Below are 11,389 nucleotides of genomic sequence, written 5' to 3' on the forward strand. Positions count from 1 at the left end.
CCCTTAAGCACACAGCCAAGAACACGCAGAAGTGGCTTTGGGACAAGTCTCTGAATGTCCTTGAGTGGCCCAGCCAGAGCATGGACTTGAACCCGATCGAACGTCCCTGGAGAGACCTGGAAATAGCTGTTAAGCGACACTCCCCATCCAACCTGACAGAGCTTGAAAGGATCTGTAGCGAAGAATGGGAGAACCACCCTAAATACAGGTGTGAGATACCCAAGAAGACTCAAGGCTGTAATCTCTGCCAAAGGTGCTTCAACAAAGTACTGAGTATGGGGGGGGGGGGTTGTATACATTTGAACAAATGTCCAAACACCTGTTTTTGCTTTGTCATTATTGTGTGTAGATTGATGAGGGGGAAAACAATTCAATCCATTTTAGAATAAGGCTGTAACATAACAAATGTGGAAAAATTCAAGGGGTCTGAATACTTTCCGAATGCACTGTATTATTAACAGTAGGCAACAACATTTTAACTCACAATATTGATGTAGCCTATAATCTGTCTCTACTCCAGATGGGTGCTGTAGGTTCCAATCCAAGGCAGGGAAAAATAGGAATTAGAGAGGGGGGGAGAAGGAAGGGAAATACATTTGAGGCAAGACACTGTCTAATGTGACAGCATATTGTTTTCAGACTGTAAACTGTTGTTCTTCAAATGTACCTTGACTAGTGATTAAATCAAGAAAACTTTGCTTTACTATGTTGTACCGCAGCCACATGTTGCCAGTTTGACAACATGTAGAAATCGTCTACAATTGTGTTTCCTCTAAATCAGGTTCATAATTCTCTTCCTACTGTGGAGTAGCCTTTTTTTTTTTTACTCATGGGAGACTACAAGTATATAGACACAACGGGCAATCATAATTGAATGTAGGGTACTATTTCGAGGATAAAGCATATATATATATATGGATTGAATTGTTTTATATATATATATAAAGTTTAGTGTAACCAATCAAATACAAGAATGTTCAATACGATTTTCAACGGTTTGGCCGAGTGACGGCGAAATGACCTCGGCAATCAGGCTCATTTGTAGCAGCTGTTTCCTTATTGCGATTCGAAAGGAAACTTTCGACCGTCGTGTTCTTTGTCGTCTACGCGTGAAGTTATGAAGCTTTGCATAGCTATCGTTTTTTATTTGCAATCTCTTTAAAAAGATGCAGAAAGCTCTGAAGAAGTATTTTGTCAACATGGACGAGTATCTAGCCAGCATCGGTCTCTACCGGAAAATGATGGCAAGAGACGCGTCCTGTCTATTTCGAGCTGTCTCTGAGCAGGTAGGCTAAAGCCAATTTCGCAAACGTTACTGTACACTTTAAAAAACAAAACAAATGCATTGCATTTCACGTCCCACGTTTTGAAAATAAAGAGAAAATATTACTGTTCTTCGACTGAATTTATGGTGTGAAAATAGAAAAGTTGTCTTTTTTGTTGTTGGAATGTGTCGTTTGGGAACTCATGGGTTCATTTGGTTGACCGCTAAATTATTGATACTGATGAAGTGGCCAGAGTTGAAACATGGAATGCACACAGTAATGCTTCACAGGGCGCGAAGTGACTAAATACAAACACATGTGGTAATAATGTACCGGTATTTCTTTCCTTTTCTCAAGCTTTATTACTCACAGAATTTTCAACAAAAGATAAGGAAAGATTGTGTCACCTTCATGAGGGCAAACCGATGCGATTTTGAACCTGTAAGTTGCAAGCACAATGTAATCACAGTACAGAGCAAGTCTAGTTAAACAAATCTGTATTTAATTACATTATCGTGACATGCTTTATCAGTAGGCCTGGGCTGTGGCTTAGTTGGTAGCACATAGTACTTGCAAAGCCAGGGTTGTGGGTTCGATTCCCACGGGAGACCAGTGCGAAAATGTATGCACTCAAGTCGTGCTGGATAAGGGCTTCTGCTAAATTACATGCTTTCTCTCAGTTTGTTGAAGGGTCATTTGAGAAGTATCTGGAACGTCTGGAGGACCCCACGGTATGTTTAAAGCTACTATACAAGTTCATTGCCCAATACATGGGTCAGATTCAGACCATGGACTGTATGAAAACCCTTTACCCTTTAAATATATTTTTCTAAATATATTTTTCTAAAGGAAACTGCTGGACAAGTTGAGATAAAGGCATTGTCGTTGTTGTACAGGTACATGCTCCACAATGTATTGAGTTTTACACCCCCATGTTGTACTACCTTTGTTGGCTGACAGGACATTGTAAAATGAGATTTGTGAATTGCATTTTTTTTGTTGCTTTTAATGGAACCTGAAATGAGTGTGTTCTCACATTTTCACTGTGTGGAAGGCGGTGCTTCCTCATATACAGGTACCCTGGGAAGCCACCAACTGAGATAACTGAGAAAGAGTACGTGGAGAAGGTAAGAATGTGTGTGGTTCAGCACAGCCCACTTGAACCCAGGCCCCGAAGCATCTCAAATGCCTGACTAGTGAAGTAATTACCAGGAAAAACTGAATCACATTGCTAATTAAAGCAGGTGTGTGGAAAGGTGAGATGCCATGTGAGACTTTGGTTTGTCCGCTAGAGGGTGCTGCTCTCATTTTATCCTTTGAGAAAACTACAGTCATTTCAAAAAGTCCAATACTTCTACATTTTCAGTTTACCAGCTTCTATCTTTTCTTGCTTCCATCTCTATGTAGACAATTTGTCAATCATTTTCACCATTGAATGGTTAAACGAGTGATGGGGATAAAATGCATTACACTCCTGGACTCTGCTCTTCTTGACTGTATTACAGATTTTGCTGTGTTGCTCCAACAATGGCCACTATGACATTGTGTATCCCAGGAACTACCCAATCGATGCAGCGCTGTGTCAGGGTCAGTACTCTCACAGTCCATCAGAATTCTGAGGAACCAGTGGATGTCTTCACTCTTAAGTCTTATAACTAGCTACTCATTGATTGTAGTTAGTCAAAATTGTAATGAGCAATAGTTCCATGTGTGGTCTAAAAGAACTGTACTTTTTTTCAATTGAATCCAGCTCTGTTGTATGAACTGCTGTACACGCAAGTCCTTGGTGTTGAGGAGGGGGAGTTGCAGGGAGCTTTGGAGGGGTTCCGTGGAGGAGGTCGTCGCTATAGGAACAGCCTATCAGTGTGCAGTGAGGACGCAGGCTATGACACCCCTGAGGACAGGGTTCAGACTCAGAGGTGAAGTCTTGTTCTGCACAATCCTTTTGAATTACATTAAGTCCTCCTGACTAAACGTGCCTTATGGTCTTCCAGTTACCTACAGTATGTATAAATTTCCCCTGCATCTATATATTGGAATAGTCATTGTGAATTTTTATTTTTACTTGAAATTTTTGTCAAGTATAATTTGTTTACTCTTGTAGGGACGATTGGGAGCTCAATGGGTACAATCGCACAGAGGACAAAGCCAGGCCTGGAGCAGAGGAAGCAAAGGTGACAACGTTTTCTGGTTACCACCTCTGAGGTGTTGTAGTTTATAACATTACTGAGATAGACAGACTAGATTATAGGAGCACATACAGTCTCTCCTCTCTTTCTCTTCCCAAGACTCCAGATGGACCAGCAAAACTTTCTCTCCCGTATAAGGTGCTCAAAGCACTGGATTCTGAGATGTACAGAAATGTAGAGTTTGATGTATGGCATGACAGTCGCAAAGGTATGCCATGTTGCCCCTTTTGGGATAACTTGAGTTGGAATTCTTGTGATAAAGTGGAACTGTTAAGGTGACTGAGACTTCAGTTATAAAGAACATGTTTCAAGATCCATGCAGTGCAGAACTTATCTGTGCTGAATATTCACATGGGGTTGATATGCTCATACCACATGTTTTTTTTCACGTATAATTGGGCATTCTGGAATGGCATATAATTTCTTGTCTCTGAAACAGAAATGCAGAAGACTGATTACATGGTGTTTGCTGGAAGACAGTACTTCTTGGGAGATAAGTGTCAGGTAATCTAATTTATCCACTCATTTAAGATTCTTAGTGAGTTTATTTTGTTGTGCAGACCGTACTCCGAACATACCCCATGACCGTAAGGTTAGCCCATGTCTCCTATGCAGGTTCGTCTCGACCCCAAAGGGAAGTATTATAATGCCTTCATTCAGGAGGTGGGCACTCACCCCAGCGCTGTGACAGTGTTCATCGAAGAGCTTGGAGAAAAGTGAGATACCTGTCTCTCTTTTAAAACACCCCAAATTGACTTACAAACAGGCACTACTGCACAGCACTCATCAATGTGTGCTTATTTTAGTATTCTGGTACATGAATGATTGCCAATGGCCTTGCATCATCCTATTGTCAGTCATACAGTATAGTGTATATATGGTGAATTACCTTCTACACAGTGCTGTTTTTAATGTTTGATTTGAGACTTCTCTCTACCCCACCACTTTCAGACATCTTGTGTCTCTGACTAACTTGAAGCCAGTGAACCCTGTCCCTGCCTGGAACATCACCCCAAGCCGCAAGGGACCATCATACAGCAGGCTTGAGCAGTATCCTGGAGAGATGGGTCTGTATACCCTTTAACCTTTTTAGATGGTTTTAGCTAGTAAACTTCTAATAGCAGTGACATGTATTGGCTTCAGACCATTAAAGTTGACTTTTACAACTTTGTCTGTTACCTCTTCTCCCCTCCCCCAGACTCCGAGGTGAGAGGCCGGCGGCGCTTCTTTAAGAAGCCCAGAGGGAAGGAGATGCTGATGGTGACTTACAATCGATCCCAGCCTCCCCGCTTTCGGCCAGGCCCTGGCAGCATACCCCCTGGGCGCGCCCCTGGCATGTATGCCCCCGCACCACCACCAGGGACACTGCCCTATGAACAGTATCACCCACATCATCCACCTAGGCCCCCGCGAGGATATGGCCCACCCAGGTCTGTGTGCTTGCTACTTAAATAGTAAAACAGCAGGTTTGAGAACTCATTCACACGGCTGCTGTTATACACAATTGAAAGTTCCTGTAGTGTACCATTACTTGTTTTGATTCCAAATACGCTTTTTGGGAAATAAGGCCATGTTCCTTACCATTGATTCATCTAATTTTGGTATCTACTGAATGATGTTGCCAATCTGGGTTCTGTTCAAAAGTTTAGTCTTTCTTGAACAGGCATCACTTTATTGGGCCAGAGGCGGCATACTACCCTCACCCAGGAAAACGCTGCTACCAGAGCTTCGACAACTACTCATTCAGGTCACGGTAATAGACTTCTTTTAATCATCTCCTAAGCAATGCTGAGCAGTGGCTGAGTGTTTGTGGTTAAATGTATGTGTATTCACTTGAGCTCTTGCAGCCGAAGCAGGCGCCAGATGCATGCTGTCAACAAAGAGTGCCAGTTCAGCTATGTCCCCGAGGCTGACGAGGAGGCACAGGACATGGAAGGAACAATCACCTTCTACGAGATTGAGGACGGAGATGAGACCCCTTTCCCTCCCTTGCCGGTAACGAAGTAGCACATATGCCCTCAGGTTTCGGACTTCGATAGTTGGGAGCATGCGTATTCCACAGTCAACCTGCTGTCTGCTTTGTAACCTTCTCTTTAGGGACAGGCTGTAGCAAACCCTATGGTTCCAGCACCCCCTACCTACTGGATGCAGCGGGGGCTGAGTCCCATTCCCATGTCTGGCAAACAGGCCATGAACTCATCAGAGGAGGACGCTGATGAGAGGAGCAATGGTGGCGACCAGGGTAGGCCTGTCCGGTGACGCTGTCTTGATCAAATGTATTTGTTCAACTTGAAACCGGATTTGAATGTAAATGGAGAAAATCTATGTTTATCTGTCTCAGGTGAATATTCGGAGGAGTACATCTATACTGCTCAAGGTGAGTGACTTCACCTGCTGTGGAGATTTCCATGAAGTACTTGGAGAGCCCTTACGAAGAATTGGTAGGACAGTCCTTGTTCACCATTTTCATTATGATCTGTAGATGCATTATTTTAACTGGTTTATGTAGAGACAGATTAGGCTATTCCATTTCCCAACTGATGCAATTTGGCAGCAGTAAAGGCTCATGATATGGAGACCCCTCGTACAATGTGGATAAAAGTGCACAATTATCTTTTGAAGTCTCTTCATCTTGCAGACCCAGGGTTCCAGAGCCCGTCTATGTATGCTGCGGCAGAGTCCACTGCCAACCTGGTACTCAAAATATCCATTGTACTCTATGTCCATATATATCTTCTCAAATTGCCCTTCACTTTTTTGTGGGGGTTGAAACTAAGGTTAATAAAAGTTCATTTCACACGTGGGATGATTATATGTATTGTGTCATTTCCAATTAATGTGCTTATTGGGGCTGATCTGTTTTGACTGCGTTCCTGTCTTTACATTTATTTAATTATTTCTTTGCCTGCCTTACTAGACCATTGAAGAGGGAGGATCTCGTGCTGGCTCGCCACAAGAGGGCGTAGCTACCTACAGCTACTCACAGCAGGTACTGGATCTCTCACCATCCGCTTTACAGAACTGTTGTCACATTTTGGCGGGAGAACAGATGTTTAATTTATACGCAGCTGCTTTAAAACATTTTTATAAACTGTACGTCTTTGGATTAGGCAAAACTATTCTTAAATTATTATTTTTTAAACATGACATTGAATTTAAGCATTAATTGTCTGTTGTAGTCTGAGGGTTATTTAATGTTTTGTTTCCTCAGGTGGTGGTGAAGTCCGCAGTTATCACCTCTTCACAGGCTGTAAGCACAGCTCCAGCAGCTATCTTTACCACCAACTCCTCTTCAGCTAGCAGCTCTCAGATCCCCCCAGCACCAATGGCTCCACCCTCAAGCCATCCAGAGGGGGCTCCCATGCCTCCACACACTATGGGCAGACCAGGTACCCGCTCTATATAAGTTATGGTTGGACATAATGAGTTGGTTATGAGTTGTCTAACGGATATCTATTTCGCTTGTTTTTAGTTTTATCCATGCAGTTTCCTCCTTCCTCTCCCTGGTTTGTGAATGACATGGGGGAAGCAGTCAGCGCCTCACCCCCTCCACCATACTCCTATGACCCCAACGGCAATGACCTTCCACGAGGTCAGAGAAACGCTGCCCCATAACTTTTGTGTTCAAGTTGTAAACTTCTAATGGTTGAATTTGAAAATGTGACAGTAATTGTAACTAAATGTATTTCTTTTTATAGATTGCAAGGTCATCCAATATTACTTTAATTTAGGAGTCCAAGTAAGTAAAGAGGATCAAATTAATATTTATTTAACTAGGCAAGTCGGTTAACAAATTCTTATTCACAATGACGGCCGAATAGATAGCAGGGTTCTCCAACCCTGGTCCTAAAGTCATGTTTTTTTTTCCTCCAACCCTAATCTAGCACACCTGACTCTAATAATTATCTGGTTAGTAAACTGTATCAGGTTGGAGTGAACCTACAGGAGGGTAGCTCTCCAGGAACAGGGTTGGTGGGCCCTGTATCATTTACTTAACAAAATATAAACTCAACATGCAACAATTTCATTGATTTTTACTGAGTTACAGTTCACTTGAGGAAATTGGTCAATTGAAATAAACTCATTATGCCCAAATCTATGATTTTCACATGACTGGGAATACTGATATGTGTATGTTGGTCACACATAAAATGGGCCTCAGGATCTCGTCACTATTTCTGTGCATTGAAATTGCCATCGATAAAATGCAATTGGGTTCGTTGTCCGTAGCTTATGCCTGCCCATACCATAACCCCACCACCACCATGGGCTACTTTTTTTCCCCACTATGTTGACATCAGAAAACCGCTAGCCCACTCTAGACCATACACCATACACATTCCTGCAGTCAGCATGCCAATTGCACGCTCCCTCAACTTTAGACATCTGTGGAATTGTGTTGTGACACATTTTAGTGGCCTTTTTCCCCCAGCACAAGGTACACCTGTGTAATGACCATGCTGCTTAATCCGCTTCCTGACAGGTGTGGCATATCATGGATAAATTATCACTGAACGGCATGAAAACAAAATAAGCTTTTTGTGCGTATGGAAAACTTCTGGGATCTTTTATTTCAGGTCATGAAACATGGTACCTACACCGTTGTTGCATTTTTATATTTTTCAGTGTAGTATGGGTAACTAGTCATGAGACGACATGTCTTTTGAATGAAAACAGTGTGCCTATATTTCTGTGTTGAAACAGTGGTACCAGCAGAGCTACTGGCAATCCATGGTGCAGATGCAGCAGGTGTATCAGCAGCCCGCTGCCTCCCCTCCCTCTGATCACACAGTCCCCCAGTCCTACCCAGAGCCTGGGAGAACTGGGCCTGATGGCCAGGGAGACATTCCTGCCAACGGTCAGTGCCACCCCTCTGCCTCAAACCTCTGCATTATGAAATGGCACATCTGCATTGAATAAGATCTGACTTCAGTGTCAGATTTTGTCACGAGGATGTTAAGACCTCAAGTATCAAACGTGACTGATCCATAAATTATTTTTTATTTTTCTTAATCTCACATTTGTCCTCACCCCCAATCTTTTCCTCCCTACCAGGCAACCCCCTGGTCATGGACCCTCCCTCAGCAGGAGCCCCAGGCATAGTGTTCTACCCCTTGGTTCAGGACCAGTGCAGCCAACCCCCCCTCCACACCTACGAGCCTTATGTTCCGATGCTTTCTGCCACCTACCACTACCTCACACCCTGGAACTCAGGTCCTGCCCAACCCCGTGTGCTTGCATCCTACTGCCCCTCCAATCACCCAGTCAACTATGTCACTGCACCCACACACCAAGGGCACTTTATCCCTCCCAGCATGTAACCAAGCACTGGGGATGCGGGGAGGGAGGCAGGGTCCCTCTACTATTCACCCACTCACATTCACCCTATGCCTGTAAATGTTAATTTGTGTCAAGTTTATTCCGTTGCACTTTGCTAGTCAGTGGCTGTGTCTGAAATGGCATCCATACGGCTGGTCAAAAGTAGTGCACTACGTTGGGAATGGGGTGTAATTTCAGACACAGCTGCGGTTCCATCCCCACATTGTTCAGGGATGTTTATGTTAATATTAATGTTTGTTTTTGTTTTTTGCTTAAATAAAAAGTTGTTTCCCAGAAGTTCTAACAATTTGTCATTTGAACTGTACCTTTTTTAGAGCAGGGCTCCCCAATTTGTTCCTAGAGAGCTACACTCAATCTAGGTTTTTGCTCCAACCCCTGTTATAACTAACCTGATTTCATCTTATCTATGAGCTGGTTATTAGAATCATGTGTGCTAGATTAGGGTTGGAGAGCCCTGCTTTAGAGAAGTAATTTGGTATGATGGTGGTATCTGAGGTTCCAGGACCCTGGCCAGCACAAGGCTGCTGTTGCTACCCTTTGTCATGATCAGCACCATGGAAAGCGCTCACTGGTACCCAGGTAGTGTTAAAATGTGTAGTGTATAACTCAGTTTCGGGAGGAGAGCTGGCAGGGCTGAACTGAGTGCCTTTTTTTTCAGCTTTGTCATTAAAGGCCCAGCGCAGTCAGTGTGAAAATATAACACAGGAAAATCACTAAGGTTGGAATATTGTGAACATTATGTGCTTAGTGTAATAATAATTTAGTGTAAGAGCTGTTGGAAAAGACCGCATGAAATTTCAGCCTGTTTTGGTGGTATGTAGTTTTGGCCTGCCTGGTGATATTACCAGATATTAGTTAATAGACAGTTCACTCCACCTTTGCGTTTGATCGAATAATGTTCAGGAAGTAGTAATTAACTTCCCTCACTTGGTTGTCTAGCTCTTAATTGGAAGGGAAAAACTAAACCTCGACACTCGAACTTCCGGGGATTGAGTTAGACACCTCTGCAGTATAGTGTCACCTACTCTATCCTAGATAATTTAAAGTTGCCCAGGCGAGCCAATTTATTTCGCCAATTAGCTTCACTTGGCAGATTTGGTTTGACATAGGCTATCCAGTCTGGTGCTAGTTAGGGACCAGTCAGTATATTACACAATGTAAATGGAGCTACTTTTATGTATTTCTACAATTTTTAGTTTGAGGCTTAAGTCATTGACTTGTGGAGCGATTGACATTTTAAAATATTGTCCTGTGTACTTTGTAATTTACTGATTGTCCCTAACAAGCCCCATAGGGATATCCAATGTCAAATCAAATTGATCATGGGCATTACGATTGGGTCTTGTGCAGCTGCGCTCCGAATTGATGGTTACTTTGGTGCTGTGGGCAGGCGTGAAAACACAACCCAAGGAAAACTGTTGCGGTACATTTAATTCCGTTACATACAATATTTTCCTATCATTTCACAAATATCAATTTTGGGACGATTGACTTTATCCTATTTACACTTTAATGGCAGTCATCTTTTAAGCTTCAAAGGACTCGTCTTATCCACAGCATGAACTTCATTGTACTGTATAGGAATGGTCTTTTCTGCATTGTAATGCAGCCTTGGAATAGGAACTTCATATTGGAGCTTGAACTCTGGGCACAGACACCTATATCGTATTGCGGCATATCAGCAAGGAACTAGAGCCGTCTATAGATTTAGCGCTGTTACCCACCTGAACTCCATGGCTTATTCAACCACCCTCATAGTATTTAATAAAAGCATGGGAACAGGTTAACGTTATTTTACGTTCCAAGCATTTTTTTCCACTCCCAGGAAAAAAACGCACAAAACCGTTCCGTTCGTTTTTTGTGTGACCACATTTACATTTAAGTCATTTGGCAGACGCTCTTATCCAGAGCGACTTGTGAATTCACCTTATGACATCCAGTGGAACAGCCACTTTACAATAGTGCATCTAAATCATTTAAGGGGGGGGGAGAGAAGGATTACTTTATCCTATCCTAGGTATTCCTTAAAGAGGTGGGGTTTCAGGTGTCTCCGGAAGGTGGTGATTGACTCCGCTGTCCTGGCGTCGTGAGGGAGTTAGTTCCACCATTGGGGGGCCAGAGCAGCGAACAGTTTTGACTGGGCTGAGCGGGAACTGTACTTCCTCAGTGGTAGGGAGGCGAGCAGGCCAGAGGTGGATGAACGCAGTGCCCTTGTTTGGGCGTAGAGCCTGGAGGTACTGTGGTGCCGTTCCCCTCACAGCTCCGTAGGCAAGCACCATGGTCTTGTAGCGGATGCGAGCTTCAACTGGAAGCCAGTGGAGAGAGCGGAGGAGCGGGGTGACGTGAGAGAACTTGGGAAGGTTGAACACCAGACGGGCTGCGGCGTTCTGGATGAGTTGTAGGGGTTTAATGGCACAGGCAGGGAGCCCAGCCAACAGCGAGTTGCAGTAATCCAGACGGGAGATGACAAGTGCCTGGATTAGGACCTGCGCCGCTTCCTGTGAGGCAGGGTCGTACTCTGCGGATGTTGTAGAGCATGAACCTACAGGAACGGGCCACCGCCTTGATGTTAGTTGAGAACGACAGGGTGTTGTC

General features: G+C 43.6%; 1 protein-coding gene across 4 annotated transcripts; it reads left to right on the forward strand.

Moving 5' to 3' along the window:
* Positions 1–1,077: 1,077 nt before the first annotated feature.
* Positions 1,078–9,466, forward strand: alg13 (ALG13 UDP-N-acetylglucosaminyltransferase subunit). 4 transcript variants are annotated; one of them, XM_064980897.1, is made up of 24 exons: positions 1,078–1,286; positions 1,623–1,706; positions 1,946–1,996; positions 2,115–2,161; positions 2,320–2,392; positions 2,771–2,852; positions 3,016–3,184; positions 3,370–3,439; positions 3,554–3,662; positions 3,894–3,958; positions 4,070–4,170; positions 4,406–4,521; positions 4,653–4,884; positions 5,118–5,207; positions 5,293–5,449; positions 5,552–5,696; positions 5,796–5,831; positions 6,093–6,148; positions 6,372–6,443; positions 6,666–6,843; positions 6,927–7,046; positions 7,153–7,193; positions 8,159–8,312; positions 8,510–9,466. In XM_064980897.1, exons 1-24 carry the CDS (start codon positions 1,167–1,169, stop codon positions 8,773–8,775), a joined length of 2,634 nt encoding a protein of 877 aa, XP_064836969.1. In that variant the 5' UTR covers positions 1,078–1,166; the 3' UTR covers positions 8,776–9,466. The 4 variants fall into 4 exon arrangements, with proteins under 4 accessions (XP_064836969.1, XP_064836970.1, XP_064836971.1 ...); XM_064980898.1 differs by having other exon boundaries at positions 5,302–5,449; XM_064980899.1 differs by having other exon boundaries at positions 5,118–5,201; positions 5,302–5,449.
* Positions 9,467–11,389: the final 1,923 nt, after the last annotated feature.

Source organism: Oncorhynchus masou, chromosome 12 (assembly GCF_036934945.1).
Source record: "Oncorhynchus masou masou isolate Uvic2021 chromosome 12, UVic_Omas_1.1, whole genome shotgun sequence".
Classification (NCBI taxonomy): Eukaryota; Metazoa; Chordata; class Actinopteri; order Salmoniformes; family Salmonidae; genus Oncorhynchus; species Oncorhynchus masou.

Bases quoted from the DNA above. Each gene is read 5' to 3' on its own strand.
- alg13 (XM_064980897.1), top strand. From the start codon at position 1,167: ATGCAGAAAGCTCTGAAGAAGTATTTTGTCAACATGGACGAGTATCTA. The intron at 3,185-3,369 runs GTGAAGTCTTGT...TTACTCTTGTAG, and splicing joins GACAGGGTTCAGACTCAGAG to GGACGATTGGGAGCTCAATG. The intron at 3,440-3,553 runs GTGACAACGTTT...TCTCTTCCCAAG, and splicing joins CTGGAGCAGAGGAAGCAAAG to ACTCCAGATGGACCAGCAAA.